The sequence below is a fragment of the Melozone crissalis genome, unplaced genomic scaffold (genome assembly GCF_028551555.1).
Source record: "Melozone crissalis strain CALT ecotype California unplaced genomic scaffold, PUWL_Pcris_2 ptg000026l_1, whole genome shotgun sequence".
Classification (NCBI taxonomy): domain Eukaryota; kingdom Metazoa; phylum Chordata; class Aves; order Passeriformes; family Passerellidae; genus Melozone; species Melozone crissalis.
The window spans coordinates 10,377,658-10,395,931 of record NW_026535804.1 but is presented as its reverse complement, the minus strand read 5'-3'; the positions used below and the strand labels follow the sequence as shown (position 1 = coordinate 10,395,931).

General features: G+C 38.2%; 1 protein-coding gene across 5 annotated transcripts in view; it reads right to left on the bottom strand.

The window, feature by feature from the left end:
- HELZ (helicase with zinc finger) overlaps positions 1-18,274 on the bottom strand; it is an 86,777-nt gene that overhangs the window by 60,707 nt on the left and 7,796 nt on the right. For 2 of the 5 annotated variants that reach the window (XM_054278784.1, XM_054278787.1), the window contains exons 2-7: positions 9,715-9,942; positions 7,947-7,983; positions 4,460-4,584; positions 2,278-2,334; positions 1,415-1,463; positions 852-930 (exon numbers count right to left, since the gene is read on the bottom strand). In XM_054278784.1, coding sequence (XP_054134759.1) covers positions 852-930; positions 1,415-1,463; positions 2,278-2,334; positions 4,460-4,584; positions 7,947-7,983; positions 9,715-9,924 — 557 coding nt within the window. In that variant the 5' untranslated portion in view covers positions 9,925-9,942. The remainder of the gene's footprint in view (positions 1-851; positions 931-1,414; positions 1,464-2,277; positions 2,335-4,459; positions 4,585-7,946; positions 7,984-9,714; positions 9,943-18,274) is intronic. The other 3 variants (XM_054278785.1, XM_054278788.1, XM_054278789.1) reach the window with 2 other exon arrangements.

Below are 18,274 nucleotides of genomic sequence, written 5' to 3'. Positions count from 1 at the left end.
AGGAACCATTCTGCTCTCTTGGAGGGGGTGAAGCAAAGAGCTTACCTTTTACAGAGGGTGTATTTTTCACTGCCCTTACCTTTTACAGAGTGTAAAATCCTCACTGCTCTTACCTTTTACAAAGTGTGTACTCCTCACCACTCTTACCTTTTACAGAGCGAGTACTCCTCACTGCTCTTACTACAGAGTGTGCACCCCTCACTGCTCTTACCTTTTACAGAGTGTGCATTCCTCACTGCTCTTACCTTTTACAGAGTGTAAAATCCTCACTGTTCTTACCTTTTAGAGTCTGTACTCCTCACTGCCCTTACCTTTTACAGAGTGTGCATCCCTCACTGCTCTCACCTTTTACAGAGTGTGCATTCCTCACTGCTCTTACCTTTTACAGAGTGTAAAATCCTCACTGTTCTTACCTTTTAGAGTCTGTACTCCTCACTGCCCTTACCTTTTACAGAGTGTGCATCCCTCACTGCTCTCACCTTTTACAGAGTGTGCATTCCTCACTACTCTTACCTTTTACAGAGTGTAAAATCCTCACTGTTCTTACCTTTTAGAGTTTGTACTCCTCACTGCCCTTACCTTTTACAGAGTGTGTATTTCTCACTGCTCTCACCTTTTACAGAGTGTGCATTCCTCACTACTCTTACCTTTTACAAAGTGTGTACTCCTCACTGCCCTTACCTTTTACAAAGTGTGTACTCCTCACTGCCCTTACCTTTTACAAAGTGTGTACTCCTCACTGCCCTTACCTTTTACAAAGTGTGTACTCCTCACTGCCCTTACCTTTTACAAAGTGTGTACTCCTCACTGCCCTTACCTTTTACAAAGTGTGTACTCCTCACTGCCCTTACCTTTTACAAAGTGTGTATTCCTCACTGCTGGTGACGCCCCTGGGAGGGGGGCGGAAGTGCCAACCATCCCGTGACCCTGCTGGGACAGAACAGTGGTTATTCCTCAATTCTCAGTTTTCCAGTCAGACAGCAACTGCTCAGGGATCCACATCTCTGAGCATCAGCCCAAGGTGTATCTGAATTACTCCTCAATTCTCTGTTTTTCATTCAGACAGTAACTGCTCAGGGATCCACATCTCTGAGCATCAGCCCAAGGTGTGTCTGAAAACACAAGCAAAATTAACCCCTCCCCACAAACTGATTTACAATGCATGACAAGCTCATTTAGAGCAAAGGTGGTGAAGGTGGATTTCAAACCATCTGCAGAAGGCAGCAGGCCTCTGGTCAATAAACAGAAACTTCTGCCTCCAAATTCAGTCAACATTGAGATAATTCTACCTCATTGGGGCTCATCACAACAGTCAAGCCCCTTTTTTGCTTTTTGCCTGCAATGCAGTGCTGAGCATTCAGCAGGATCCAAGTCTTCTCACTAGGAAATTATAATTTAAAATGGAGTTACATACCTTCTTCTAAATCTTCTACATGATATCCTGACGGTACTTTACCAGCTGCCTACAATTATATAAAAAAGCACACAGTTATAAAGGAACACAAACAAATTTCATCAACAAGAACTGCTGTCAAAATGGGTTTTAGAAAAATTATTACAAAAAACATCAATCATAAGTTGAAATTACTTCCAGTCACAAACCCTGTTGATAACAGGGATTCTGATAATAACAGGAATTCTGACAGAAACACCAAGTCAGCTGGTTAGAAAAAACTTTTAGAGATTTTTATAAGACCAAATTCCACCCTGCAATCAACTCAACATGGACTGCAGTGAATTTCTGAAACACTAAAACAAAACTACATTGCTAAGTCTTTCAGCTTTCAATCTACAATAAAAATAAAGCTCAAATAAATGACTAAGCATAAAGAAAAAAAAGAGAGGGGACAATTTAATCAGCAGACATAAGTTTGACCTCCAGTACAAAAAAAAAAAAAAAAAAAAAAAGAAAAAAAGGTGGTTAAGAAGGCATTTACAATCTTTAAACATTTCTGAAGTCATGTTTATTACTTCAGACTAATTTCCAACAGAGAAAACTGTGACAGATAAATAAATAAATGCTGCAGATCTAAATGCTTGGAATTCTTTCTACTTGCTACTTCAGGAATCAACAATCTATTAGCATCATTTTTTATTTTCTCCTACATCCTGCAAGACTGTGACGAAAAGCTCCTGAAGAGGCTGGTGGGTAAAGACCAACACAGCAGAAACAATAATTTTTGAAGCAGCCTGTTCCCAGTGAGGCTGGATCTCCTGGGACACATGGGAAGCTTCAGGTACTGCTCATTATTTTCCCAACAATATCCTCATCATTACCTCTGTTTCAGCAAGAAGTGTTTTCAGTCGTGTGAGATCTTTAGTTACCATCCCGTTCTGGGGGCAGAAAGAATATTAATTATTGAACAAATAAACCTTCATTATTGCATTAAACCACAGCAACCAAGTTCATTTCCCCCTCAACACCAGGAGAAACAAAAATGAATTTGGCTTACAGCACCAATTTGAAATGACACTAAATAAAACTGAGTAAACATTGTGGTGAAAAAGAGAATTCTACACTGGCCAAAGCAGCACCAGACTTACAGCAAGTACCAACACAGGACAATTCAGGAAAGCACCATATTAAGAAGAACTTGAGGAAAAAATATAGCATGGTTACTGCAACACTCCAGCTCTGAAGAATTATTATAATAATCTTTCACTGCTGTTGCAGTGATGGATTCATTTCTTTTTAAGGATCTACTTTACAGATCACTAATTTCTGCAGCTCCATAACTCTTCCTGCTCTGATGCAGACTGTGTAATTTTTGGAGTTTTCCCTCAAAAGCAAAGATTAGCCATGTGACTAACTGCATAGTCAAGTACAATTGAAGTAAAAATCTTTCAAAATTGAATTTATGTGAAATACATATGTATTTGTAACAATTTCACACTCTTGTAAGTCAAAACTTTGATTAAAAAAAAACAGACCTATGGGGTTTATTTCAATAATCTCCTGCACAAATTTAATTAGGTACTACTACATTTGTTAGCCTTCTCCACATTCAGACTGTGCTGCTGAGCAGGAGAAATTACTCTTTGCTCAAAACTTACTTAACAATCCTCACACTTAGGCTTTCTCCAAAATGATTTTTCACTTTTTCAGCAGAAGGCTGAAAATTGAACTTGTTGAGCTTAAATGTAACAGAGCAAAAAAACATTACCAAGAATCATTCTCTTTAGCCACTGGGGAGGAAACTGGATGGATTCCAACTCTTCAATAAATTCATGCCAAAACTTTGTTTCCCTTCTTCTTTCAGACAATGGCACAGTCAGTAAATCAGCTGCTGACTTTAATATTCCTACTGAAAACAACTGTGTCTAACAACCTAAAGCTTGTAAAAACCTCTCAAACCCTGCTTTGGGATGACACTCTGGAACTCTATACAAAGGTACCTTTATTTGCACAACAACAGCTCAAAACAAGGGCACTCCACATTCCCTGCAATAAGACTATTTTACTAATTTTTCCTGAAGGCAAGTTTCCTTCAACCTCACCAGGAATTTTTCAATGAAACGTTTTTTCATGAGAAAACAGCTAAACAAAGAAAAAAAAAACCCTTTATGTAAAAATAGCCAATGGCTGGGGGGAAGGGAATTCAGGATACAGACCAGACAGGCAAACAGAACTCTCAAAAACAACCTCCTGATTCAGTTCAGCAGGATCCAATCTCAAGGTAAGAGGCTCTCCTGCAAGTTTCTGATGTCACACATTCCCCCCAGTCTGACTAAGCTATGAGCACGTTTCTGGGTGTATTAATTCCAGCAGTTCATGCTGATGAACTAACTGCCTGTTTAATCCAGACTACAGAAATTAAAAGGACACTTCTTTAGATTCTTACATATGTCCCTCATTTACCCATATAAGTAGTCACATAAAAGTCTGAAGTTACTTACATGTCTGGGGTTAAAAGCATCTTTACAAGTTTTAACAGTTTAAGAGTAAAATAGAAGCTTTGAACTCAAACCTTTATCTCCATCTTGAAATGTAAAGCTTTTTTTCTTTTCCTGAAAAGCTTTTTATGCTGTCTTACAAGTTATCATGGGCCAGTTATTTAAAAGTCCAATCAATATTTTTTCCTGCTTTAATGGACAGAAATCCTGAAGTCCATACAAAATGGGGTCAGGTACAATTTAGAATAAGCAAGGAAAAGTTTGAGATTTATATTATTCTTGTCAATCACACAAATATGCAAATTTATTTTACATTCCCTGAGGATTCAGGGCCAGCAATGAAATAACTTTTCAAAATCACAACTCTGAAACACTGGTTATGCAACAACCTGGCATCCTGATGATATAAATGTGCCCATATATTTATCATTTCCACACAAACCATTTTTGTTGCAAGCTGCCAGTGAAACATATGTTCGAAAGTTTGTTATTAAACAGATTTTTTACAAGAAGGAAATACAAAATTGTTTCTTTAAATGATGTAGATTGCAGCAAACCCACTTACCAGTGATTCCCCCATCAGTGATTTGGAAAGAACATTAGACACAATTTGCAGCTTCCCTTTGAGATGCATGCAGCAGAGCACTGCCCGGAGAGATCCATCGCCCTTGGCCAGCCCCTCTCCCAGCACTGCAACACAAATCAGCCACTATTACCCTCAGCACACCACCCATTTCACTCATACATACAGTTTTCCTTCACCCTCAATAAGAAAACAAAGTCTGAAGCTCAGGTTAAATCCATGGCTTGATGGGTGTAAATTAAAATCATGTGTTGTTGTCTAATATTAACTTGAAGCTTGTCTCCCACCAGCTCATAAATGTTGCACATGAGTTCAAAAAAGGTTGTCATGTTTACATGCTAAAATAGACATAAATTAAATATGGGAAGGGTAAACTCAAATATCTGACACAGACACAAAGGACCTCCTCTCACAGAAAGGGTAAAAAAGAAATAGCAACCGAGAAACCTCTCAGTAACACAAACATGCTCAGGAAGATCCATTCATGCTCACAAAACACATGCCCTGTCGTTTCCAAAAATAGCCAACCTCCTCATGGGCAATTCCTGCTCCTCTAAAAGGCCTTTTATTCACTTATGCTGCAAAGTGTGGCATATAGGAACGATTGTCTGAGCCCAGAAATTTACAGGCTCCCTGTAACAGAAAACTTTCTGAATGCTCCCTAGCACGGGACCAGCAGTGAGCAGTGCCAAACAGAACTTCTGAACTTTCAGCAGGGACAGGATTTATTTCACCACACAGACTGCTTCAGACAAGCTGCAACAACACTTAACCACATGAGTTACCTGTCCAGAAAATGCAATGCCAGAGTGACTAAAAAGCTTAGCAAGCTACGGGTGTGAATTGAAAAGAAGGCTGGACAGTTGTTTAAAATTAAGGAATTATAGAATAACTGTTATTGCAAGCAACATCAACATCTGTGTTTATACTGCTACTCATGCAGATGCAAAGAGCCCCTCTCAGTGCTAACAGGAATTTCACATTCGCCACAACTTCAGGATTACATTTTAGAATAATAAATCAGAACTCCTCACTCAACAGATGTTCACATCATTAACAGAAATTGCATGAAAGACTCAATAAATAAATAAAAACAACAAGCATCTCTTCAAACTGCAATGGTAACTAAATCTGCTTTCATAAAGTGCCTCAAAGACTAGTCTGAATTCACCACTCTGATAGTACAGACCACATTGCTAAAAATAGAACTCACTTCCCAAATCAGAAGCAGAAGCACCAAAAATAGCTTTAACATGCCTGACAGCTTGCTATTTTAATCTCAAAGATTAAATCTCCAATTAATATATTCCACAAATATAAAGATATAAGATATAAATCTCCAATTATTATATTTCATATCATTATCTGCATAATATCACCCTGCTAAAACATACAGTTCCACATAAAAAGTTGCAACACATTAAGCACTCTCTCTGGGGAAAGATTTGTGGAGTAATTTAACAGATTTTAAGTTATCATCATTCCCTGTAACCCTGCAAGCAGCATATAGAAGAACATGTAAAGAACTATAAAGAACTCGTATTTCTCCAGCTATTCCAGAAAACCCTGATCATTCAGGTTCAAATAAAACCATCACAGCTGTGCAACATGTCAGGTCTTGTAAAAAGGCAGAACAGCAGCTTGAATAAAGCTTTGCCCATTATAAAAAGCCTGTGAGTACCAAGGAGTGTGAGTATCAAGTAGTCCATGTTAGGTAGTTTCTTCCCGACAATAATTGAAACATAAAACCAAAACTAAGATCATAAATGCAGATACTCTGAATGTCAGGTGCTGGGCTACAATTGATAACCACACATCATGGAGAACCACAACCAAATCATTCATTCATATATTCATAAAAATATGGTATATGTGTACATATAAATACATAAACACATACACAACACTTTTATATACATATATAAACATGGCATTAGTAAGTTCAAAACTGTCCTCAGTTTTAGATCTGGGAAATAACATGTGCAGAATATGCTGGCACGAATAAAGTAAATTAACATAAATCTGGATGCTATTTCTTTGTTAACTAATATACATTTAAAGGCTGTTTTTTCTATTAATTGTAAAAAAAGACGATAGACATCAATGGTGCTGTTCCACCCACTCCTATGCCTGTCCAGTGAGAGATGACAAGCAGTTACCATGACAGTTCCTTTGAGACACTGACAACTGACACACACACCAAGAGAAGTTCCACAGATGAAAGTCACCCCTGTCCCCCATGACAAACCCATCAGAGCTCATTGATGAGAACACTGTTCATTAAAAACAGCATTCTCCCTCCCACCTCCTTTAACCATCATTCAGCTTTCCATATGTCTCTCACTTTTATCTGCCATCATGAAAGACAACTCTGAAGTTAGAATATTACACCCTTGTAGCACACATCAATAGGGTAAAAGAAATTTTTTTAAAACTTCAGGCTATTTCAAGAATGATACTGATTAAGCAACAATCAGACTTTTTTTAAGGTGTTAAACTTCAATTTTACGCCTACAGAAAGCAAATTTGGTTTTCTTAGTCAATTTTTATGGACTTTCACAAGCAGCCTGCAGAGCCCCACAAATTCCTCAAACTAGGATTTGACTATCAGTGAAGACAAGCACATTAAAAAACCCCAAAACAACATAGAACCCAAAACAATATAAACCCCACCAACCCAGAAAGGAACAATTTAAAGATATTATAAATAAAAATTTATCATTGCTAGCACAGGAATGTCAGAAGAGTAGATCACAGTCTGTGCAACAAAACTGTCACCTCAAAAATTTCCTTTAACATTCAGTAGTTAAAGAGTTAAAACCAGAAGGTGAGATCTACCCAACTTTACTTTCCAAATCTAACTGATAAACTCTGTTTCAACACTCTGCAAACCCAGTGAGTTCTCAGTGAATTTTGAATAATTTACATTATAAATGAACAACAGAGGATTAGGAATTTTTGAAATTCCTTCAAAAATACCCAAACTGAGCAAGGCAGTGACACATGAAAGGCTCGACTTCAATGTGACATAGGCACATTTGGAAGCTTTAACAAATGTGCATCATCTTGATTTTCTCTGAATTAAGTCCCAAATGCAAACCAAAATATCCACCATGTCCCTGGGAAGAAAGGCAGAACAATCAGCTGTCTTTGTGCCTTTGTGAGAATCCTGACATTATCAACTCTTCCTACATTTGTGCACTAAAATAACTATTAGCCAAATAACACCTCTGAGCCAAAGACATGTATTTGAGTCCTGGTACTTGAGTAAGAGCTGAAAAATAGTGACATCTCTATTTAAGGGGAAAAAAAAAAAAGGAAAAATAAAAAGTATTATAAAGCAGATACATAATTTTAAATAGGGAAAAACCACTGTGAGCAAACTAACAAATCTGGGCATCAGTTTTAAAAATTCAGACAACTGACTGCAATTCATAACACTATGTAATAAAAAAAGAAATAAGCATACCATGCCTACAGTCTTCATCTGCTTGCCCATACTTTTTCTGAAAGGTAAAACATGAAAAGTTTAAAAATAGCATTATTCCAGTTAGCATAAACAACTACATGCTTGAATTACAAGTTTTTAAAAACTTTTTAGAAACCATTACCTTGTCTTTTCCTGGGTAGAACATGTAAAGAACATAAGTCATATGTCAATTATAATATAATTAATTCTTAGAATTAAGACTAATTTCTGACTTTTTCTCAAATTCTCAGTTAAAATGCTGACTTTTTCCCAAATTCTCAGCATGTGGACATTTTAAAAAGGAGCCTGAATGGGCAAAGGTGTGTGTGTGTGTTATATGTTTGTAGTTGGTTCATAACACCTAGGAAAAATATAAAACTTAACTTTCAAGACACTATTTGGTTTTTAATCTTGCACTAAAACAGTAATGTTAAATTTTAAGATTATTTTATTCTGTCTTTTCAGTAGTGATTTTAAAGATTACTTTGTTTAGTAAAACAAGAAGGAAAATTTGGATTGTTTTCCTCTTTAAGACTTTACATATCTATGTAATTCAAGCCTATAACAGGAAGGTTTTGATTTCAAGTGTTTTTCCAAAGTCCCTGCAGACTCACTGCAATAATATGATGAACATCCAGATAGGTGCCTCAGAGGATTTTCAGAGTGATGTCAGAAATGTATTAAATAATCCAAGCACCAATCTGCACATTGGCTTACAGAAATCATTTTGAGAGTTCAAGTCCGTAGTAACACAACTTCTATTAGAAAATCCAACCTCACCTATTTGTGAATCTCTTCCCCTGAGGAGCCATAACATAAGTCACTTCTTCATTTAAAAGGTTTCCCAATTCTTATTTTGTACAGTGAATAGTCCAATCCAGCTATTTATTTAAAGAATACTTAAAACACTCCCTTCATCAGATGGGCAAGACTGGCCTTAAAGCTGCCCAGCAAGGTCTTGTGACTTGGCCAAACTTGGGATGAAACTGCTCCTACTCAAAACACAAAGATTTGGAGTGGACAAGGCAGCTGTAAATCTGCAATAGCATTTCAGAAAGGTAAGAAAAAGCAAGTTGTAGGTTTATTCTTAAGCACTGAAATGTCCTTTCCTTTAAGAAAGGAAGCTCTGATGCTTTAAAGGAAGGACACAACTTTGGCAGTGGGGTCACCTTTAATTCAGGGTTATGCCTCTTGCTTTGCATTTACAAACCTTTACAAGAGCCATTTTCACCTTTTGCCAGAGTCTAAAAGTTACATCTTTCTCCAGATGTGCTCCAGCCTAGCCTTGGAAAGCTGGGATTAAGCATAAAAAGACTAATTTTAGACCTATGCAAATGGAGCTAAAGCAGGTATGAACCAGCTACCTAGATTCTAGCATTTCTTAACTTTGTTTTTTGGTATTTTTATTTGCAGAAACTTTAATTTGATGCTCTTAAAAGATAAGGTAATCTGGTATGTAATTCAGCATATGTACCTTAACCCAGATATTTTGCTTTCCTGGAATATATATATTTTTTAAATTCTTTAAAGTATTTTTCCTTATTTCTTTAGAAAACTGTGATTGAGACCCAAACCAAGAGGTTCAAATCCTGAAAAATAAATGGATCAGGGAGAGCTACAAGACAGAAACCTCACAGATGCTATAGCAAGACGGATTCTGTGGGCAGAGCAACATGCCAAAAATTCTGAGTGGTATTTAAATCTCGACAATACCAGATATTTGACTTTTCTTCCCAGTTCACTAGATACTATAAAGAGTCACACTCACAAGTTGTAAAAAGGAAGCAATTCTATACAGAAGAGTCTCGATTTTGATGCGGTCGAGTTCTGCCTGGCAGGGCTCCGGGAGGTGAGCTGGGGGGTACTGGCTGAGGGAAAGGAGAGCCTCTGTGCAATGCTTCACTGCCACTTCATAATCCTGCTGCTTAAGGGATTCACATGCTTGTTCACATGCCTTCTCTGGTCTTCTGTCTGCCATGACTCAGGGACAGAAATCCTAGAGCGGGGGCAGAGGGGACGATAAAACGTTGGTTAGCTGTGGAATGGCACTGACAACTTGCCAACCAACTTCCATTCCCGTCTCAAGGTGCTGCATCGCATCCCCCTCGTGCTGTGCCAGTCACATTTCCTACACCAAGCTTCTCACTAGCTGATTTCTTCCCAGGCTTTTCTCATCACTCCCAGCTCTCAATTCTGATTCTAATTCAAGAAGGTACTTAAAGCCCATGACTGATTCTAAGAATGTCAGGAGGGGTTTCAAATTTTAAAGTCAGCATGGATTTAAGCAGAGGCTTTTGGGTCTTCAGTGGCACCATGGCCTTTGCTTTGGCAGGAACACAACTCATCCCCTAAGTGCTGTCTCTGAGCCTGCAGCCATGTACTCCACACCACCTTCTCTTCCAAGCACTTCTCACCTACAATTGGGAGGAGGAGATGTTTCCTCTGGGTGAAGCACAACAAGGATGGACAGGGAAGGACAGGAAAACCAGAGGGTCAACAGCACACCAACCACTTGTCTCTTCCTTCTGCTGGTTTGGCTACATTTATGGCTGAGAAAGTCTAAATACCCCTGCCACACCAACACCTTTGTGCAGAACCTCCTAAATAATTTTAAAGTAAATATTTAGGGGGGATTGAGACAGTTATAGAAAAAATTCTGTCCACAGGCAGACATTATCTGCCAATAAACACAGACATTATCTGCCAATAAACTAAGAAAATGGTTATCCACATCTGAACCACCAGCAGAAAAGCAAATCACTTCTGTAATCCCTGACCACATTCTCCCTTCATTGACATATTTAAATACAGGAAACACATCCCTAGAGATGCACATTAAAGCTGACTTCACAAAAATGGGTTCTGATAACTGAAAGAGGAAAAATCTGAAGAGTTCTGATTTTTGCTTTTAGCAAGCCAATATTGTCAATATTTCTGGTTAGAGACCAACTATCACAATTGTCTCAAATAATACTTTTAGTCCACTTTAAAAATTCACTGTTAAAAGCTTTCTTTATACTTAGCATTTTCCAATTTTCAACCAAAGGTAAAGTAACTTCAAGAATTTAGTCAAACAAATGCATTTTCCTCTTATGAAAAATAATCCATTGTCCCACTTTTCCCATTAACACATGCCTAAGCCAACATTCAGAAGAAATGTAAACAAGTCTTTTCATATATTGTACAACATAGTGTTCTATTTGTTCCCTTCTATTCTTAAATTTCCATTCAGTATCAAAATAATTACATAAAGGAATATTGATTTTTCAAGACTTAAACCAGCTTCCCTTTTAAAACACTAATACAAAAATTTCTCATTTACAACAAATAAAAAATCCTCTCTAAAATGAAGGAATGCAAGCCTGAATATTTTGCAGCTATCCTGGTACAAATCTGTGACGTGTGCCTCTTCCTTAATAACAGCCTTACAAAATATTACCTCATTCATCCAGATATTTCTTTTTCTGCTAAAAATAAGTCTGCACTTTCAAACAATAGGAACAGGCAAGTAGGTTTTGCATTTCCATACATATGAGTAAATTCATTCATGAGGTAATTCAATTAAAGATTCAGCTGGATCACTTAGCACACATTTTCAATTACATAAATGTTAGGTGTTCTTAAGCTGTGTATGCAAAGATCTTTTCTAGATACAACTAAAAATTGCACTGGTTTCCACTTCACTACCATTTTAGGCCACTGTGTATTTCACAAATCCAGGATCTGCTTCCACAGTGACACATCAGTTAATTGATGTTTTTCTCATGTACATTCTGTTTTCCTCCTAAGGGACTGAAAATAGAGGACTCCATGAACTCTGCTGTACTTTTGATTTCCTCACTTCCTGGCTGACATATAACCAAAATTCCTTTGACCAAAAGGCTGAGCAGAGCTTCTGTGTGTTTATTCCCAAAGAGCTGATTAAACACAGATCCCATCCTGAGTGACCTGGCCAGCACAGCTGACAGATTTGAAACCCTTCTCCTCCACCATGGCACCATGAAAAAGACAAAGATGTTCCTTATCAATTGCCTTATTCTGACTGGCTGGAGAAATACAGAACTCAGCTGTTTGGGAAGCTGGATTTTACACACCAAGCAGTGCCCATACAACTTCTCTGGTCAATTTGAAGACTCCAGAGCACTTCAGAGAATGTAACTGAAGCTAAACTGAGCGAAATCCTGTGAATTAAGTGTAAACATGAGCAGTAAGGACCAAGCTGGACCAACATTTAAGGTCTTTTCCAACCTTAAAGCATTCATAAAATCATTAACAGCCAAGGAGCGAAGGGTCTTGTTGAAATAAATTTATTTTCAGTTCTACAGTCTTTATTTTTAAGATTTCAGGCATAAAATTGGAATTTCTAAGAGTAGAATTTATTACAGATTACAACTGAAAGCTAAAAGGTCTGTGCTATATTCCCAACTCTCTTTGCAAAACTGAGCAAATTACTTACGAGCTTCACTTTTGTCTGCAAAACTGAAATTAAAATACTAACATGTAACAGAACAAACATCAGGATTATTCATTTTCTCAAAGAGACCTTAAAACCACATGCCAAAAGACTTCTAAATTCAATTCTGAGAACTAATTTATCCTCTAGTGAAGTTTAATACATCTTCCAAATATTGAAGAACCAGTAAAGAGTCATATTCCCACTATCTAAAGTTGCATATCTAAAACAGGTGGACATACCTATGAAATTATATATATAAATATATATTCTGGCATCATACTTTGTACCTCAAAAAAACCTCCTGCCCTTAAGTAGAAGAGAACTTACTGAACTTGCATTTCATTGAAAGCCAAGTTGTACTCGATGATCTTAAGGTCTCTTCCAACCTAGAAATTCTGTGATTCTGTACTCAGCTTATCTCCCACAAAATATTATTTCAATGACCTGTTAGTTCCAACTGGTATAACTTAAACCTTGGTGCCTTTTACAACTAACCATGGCAATTCTTTTTATTCCCCCTACAACTAATGATTTTCAGGCTCAATATTCGTAATGAGTATTCCACCTTCTTGCCAAAGGGGGTTTGTAAACAAACATGAAATGAGGAACTAAAATCCAATCTCCAAATAAAGCTGCATGTTTCCCCTCCAGAACTGCAGAGGGGGCTGGGGAAAGCAGAAGGGACAGCTTGAAGACGAAGAGTGATAAACAACGTGATCCACAGTCATTTATTTCCAAGTAAACACTCCGCCTGCTTGGTGCACAGGAGGCTCTGAAGAACCACTCCACAGTCTGATGAGTCCAACTTCAAATTAAAATCAATGTAGGAGGAGAGAACATCATGAACTAAAATCCAGTGTTTCATGGCAGTTTAACTCATGACTGTGCACTTCCATGCTCCACATCTTACTGATGTGTTTCATGGAATCAAAGGGTCCATACACTAAGATAATAATAAGTTAAAGCATGTGACAGTCCCTAAAAAAATTTCAAACAGATGCTTTTTCAATTCATTGTAAAGCATCTAGCCAGATAACTCTCGCTGTACTTCATAAACAAACAGATTAGAGGGCACAATGCTGTTCCTATTAATGTTACTGGCAAAATTCCCAATGTCTGCCAAGACAGAAGGATCAGATCCAAGGTCTCGCATGCCAAGCTGACAAACAGTAGACAAGTCAGTAAATATTTGCATATTTTAACTAAACATTAACATCTCTTGTAAAGATTTATGCTAAAGCAATGATGTTCAACTTGCAGTCCTACAGTGAGACTGGTAGGGATTTACTGTCAATTGAATTTACTTCAAGAGCCACATCCTGGGAATGGCAGAGTGAAGCAAATGAATGAGCCCCATTGCCATGGGGAACGTGCAGGGGAAGAGCCTCTCCAGCTGCCTCCCATTACCATCCAGAACCCTTCCAACAGCTCTGCTGAGGGAAATAAGCACAAAACATTCCTTGCCAAGGCCATTCAGCCGTGTCCTCCTGCTAGCAGCCCTCTGTCCTGGGAAGGGAAAGCAGGAGATGGATTTGCCCTTCCACTGCCCACTGCGGTCAGGCTGGCGAGAGCGAGCAGGGCAGGAACTGCTCTCATCCTGCCCCTCTCTACACAAATGCAAGCACTCTGTTTCCCAACCAACCCTTTGGGATTGTTCAGCCCATCTCACAGATTGGAAAAGCTGGCCACCAAACTGGAGAGAAGTTTTAAACATGTAATAAATTCAGGCAATACTCAAGAAAAGACAGCTGGTTTATCAGAACTTCCCAGCAATTCCTTTTACGAGCAAGAAGAGACCTTTAGATTTATTTACGAGGCTGGTTGCTCTGTTCTTCCTCAGTAACTTCTGAGCTTCGAGTCAATTGGAACTGAATTTCCCAGAAGTCTGAAGGGTCCTGAAGATGCTGCAGTTTTCATGAAAAATGTGTAACAAGACAGATAACAGAGCCAGGGAAAGGTTAAGTTATAACTCAGCCTCTTATTGATACCAAGACATCAGCCACCCCATCAATTACTGCCACGTGCTGCCATTTACCATCAAGAGCTGTAGCAAAGTGTCACTCACCACTGAAAGAAAAGTCTTATTTATTTTTCTTGCCCATAACAGTCAGTGCCATAGGCTGCATCCATCAGTTTAACTGCTCCAGGATCCATCCAATAATCTCCAGGTTTAAGCAGAGTTCCCAAACTTTTTAGACTGCAGACCCAAGCAGAGCACATCTCATCCCTTTCTCAAAGTTGTTATTGGTAACTGAGATGTAAGCAATTCACACATCAAAAATTTGTTATTTCCATAATATATTCAAATAATGTTTTGGAAGTCCCAATGTTGGTATTGCTACAATCTCTGTGATTAACAGTTTCCCTCTCACTCAAAATTATCCAGAAAAAAATGACAAGATACTTTATTTTATACAGATATGGAAACACCTGGGGTTTAATGTGAATTAATATACTGAATATGACACAATTAAAAAGTTACCTACTGTGAACATGCCAACATTACAGTTAGAAATCATGGGACACTGGAATTCAACTAAAATTTCAAAACTCTGCAAACAAACTGCATTTGTCAGTCCACACACTAAAATAGGGAACAGCACATCTCTCCACTGTTGAATCATATTAGAGAGTTGCTCTGGCATCTCTTGTGATCCCATCTCAAGGCACGCCTGCATCTCTCCAAGTCAATTGGTTTTGTATTATTACCAAATAGCACTAAAATACCTTTAGATCAGTAAAATAAAATTAAATATCCATTTATTTTCCTTACCCACTGTGGTAAAATAACCCAATCTTTGCCTTGAGACAAAAAATAAAATAAAAACCCAAAGTCCCTTTATTCAAGCCTCCAGGAAGGAATAAAATAGAGCTGCACAAAATACAGAAATGACTTATGGAGACATACAGGAAAAAAATGCACTTTCCTAGTGCCATGACATACACACCATAAATAATCTCAGTCTAAAAAAAATCATTTAATAAAATGAGAGTAGATAATGACAGTGCACTGTACCTATGTAACAGAGATGAAAAGGATGGTGCATCTCTCATACACAGGGTGTAAAAGAAAGAATTATATGAGAGGTGGTTTTGGCTTTTTTTTTTTAAGAAAAATATAACAGCAGAGATCTCATGCACTCATTTATTGCCATTATGGCTGAAGTCTGTAATAGCAGTTAAGGAGTTCTCAGAAATGCACTGCACACCTTACAGAACAAATAGAAAAGCCTCCACCCTTGAGAGAGGACAATCTAATCAGTTTTCTGAAGTAACTGAATTACTTTGGCTAATGTTGTACAACTCCAGGCAAAATGACCCTACTTTCAATTCCAAAAATGATGTTAAATCTGAAATGGAGCATACAGAATGAGGCAAGCACATCTCAAGGTTTTATTCCATAGCAGAACAGCAGCAGGAATCCTGCTCCAAGGCCTCTGAGGAACATGATATGCCTGTTTGGGGAAGGGAAAACGGGGAAAGAAGAGGCTCATGATGCCCCTGACCATTAAATGCTCAGATTATCCTTCCACACTGAAAAATCAGACACAGCACCATAAATGAGGAGGGCAAATGATCTCTGGCCACATAAATGAAGCTTTGAGTCTGATCCTGCACACTTAAAGTATAGAAAAAACACAGCCACGTTTCTTGGGAAAGGAACAGGAGCCTGTGGGTGGTTTATCATTCACATAATGACACAGGCAATTGAGATTTAAGAGCAAATGCCTTCTGCAGCTGGATCCTCTGCAGGCTTTAAACCACTTTACATACATCACAGATACTAACAAGTTACATTTTTTTGCATGCCAGTTATGACTTCTGTACAGACTACTAAGTGATTATTAGCACTTAACTCATCTCTTTTATTTTCATTTTGGAAACAGCAGCAGAAGGACAATCTGTGCAGCCAGCAGCAGCAACACTCACACACGGACACTGGCTATCTTTGGCTCAAAATCTGGAAATAACTCATGGCCTCAGCACTTGCAACCACCCCATCCATCCAGCACATCCCAAATACCTTCCCATCCTGCCTTTAAAAAGATCCCTTTTCACACAGCTGCCTGAAAGCATCACCTGTCCTGATGAAACCAAGCAGAATACCTGGCAAGGCAAGGCACAGCATGGATGGGACCTGTGCTGGTGCTGTGTGAGAGCCACTCACAGCCAACAGAGACAAGGTTCCTGTTAAACAAAGCAAATATATACACACACATTGCATTCATTAACTTCACAGAACAAATACTGGGTTGTAAAGTTGGATACTCTGAGGCTGTGTGAGGACAAGAGCATCTGTACAAGCTTCTGCTGACCTTCTGTGTGCCTGCACTATTGTGAGATTGCCTGTAAGTGTGTTAGTCACAGAGCACACTGGCCAAGGGCTACCTGGCACAATGAGTGGGCACAACAGAGGCTGCTGCCTCATGGGCATCCAGCGAAATACCTCAGCACTGCACTTGAGGCCTTATTTACTGCATGCTGCTCAAATCCTATTCAAAAGACAGCATTTGAATGTTGTCATTAACTTTTCAATAATGTCTACAATGCTGTGACCAACCACTTTACAAGAATTAAGAAAATATCTTTATCATTCTGACAATACTCCCATTTTACAGAGAATTAAGATAAGAACACACAAGGCAAAAGTTTCTATAAACTCCTTATATTCACATGAAGAGATCTAGGAATGATTTCTCTCCATTCTGCTCTGCCTGTACTGTACAGACCTTTTACATGACCAACACAGAGCACCTCATGTCTGCAGGGTGACTTAGGAGTATCCAACAATTCTCTACATCACAATATGGGAAAGTTCACTAGAAATACAGAAAATGAGGTTTAGCAAGATGGGGATTAACTGGGATTTGCCTTCTCCTTTTTTGCTATTCCCTACTCCATTTCAGAAACACTTTCTAATTCATGCAGATAGCAAAACCGTATTCCAACAAACAACTGTATTATCATTATAAAATAAATCATATGTACCCTCACTGCACAGCCTCCCTTCTATTCTTTCGAATACTAATATTTTTCAATCTCCTTCTCCTCATTCAACCACCCCCATCTCTACATTTATTGTATGTAATTTTGTAAAAATCTGCATTTTGCACCTTCTGTTTAAATCCAGTTGCTGCTTCCTCTGTGCTGCAGGAAGGTAGAGCTGGGAGAAAGAGGAACTTGGTATCAGAACAGAAAGGGAATTTTCTGCACTCTCATTTTTTATCCAAAATCACACCAGGGAGGAATGCAGAAGACCCAGCCTTCAAATTACACAGAAATCCTGTTTAGCTGAGGCTGAAGCATATTCACTGCAGGGATTATCTTTTACATTTGCACTTAATGCTGATTTGACCAGCACTGAGAAGATTTTCACAAGGTTGATCACAAGAACATCCTTGGCAGAAACATTATACAATAACACATCTCAACTTTGCACAAAGCAGCACTACAGCTCATTAGATTATTTCTTTTCTAATTTAGCATGAACACAAGAAAGTATTTTGCTCAATTTCCACAAAAGATGGAATCATGTTGGCAGAACCTTTCTCTCCTCAACAGCACCCAAAAAGTCAGATTATGAAAGACACCTACCATGGGAAATTTCAACCCAAATAATTAAAATCTGGCAAGAAATAACCAAGTGAAATGAGGAGTATGTCACAGTAAGCATCAGGTAACATAATAATAGGTGGTGCTTCTGCCCCACCTAAAGTTTTTGGCTCCTTCATAGAAAATCTTTACGTAAACAATCTTTCATAATAACTGGTTAACAACAGGAATTTGTACTCCATATACCTCTAGGTTCACACTGCTTTTTGAGAATAGAGTTTCTCACACTTACCCAAGATGAGGGCATTTTAATTGAAAT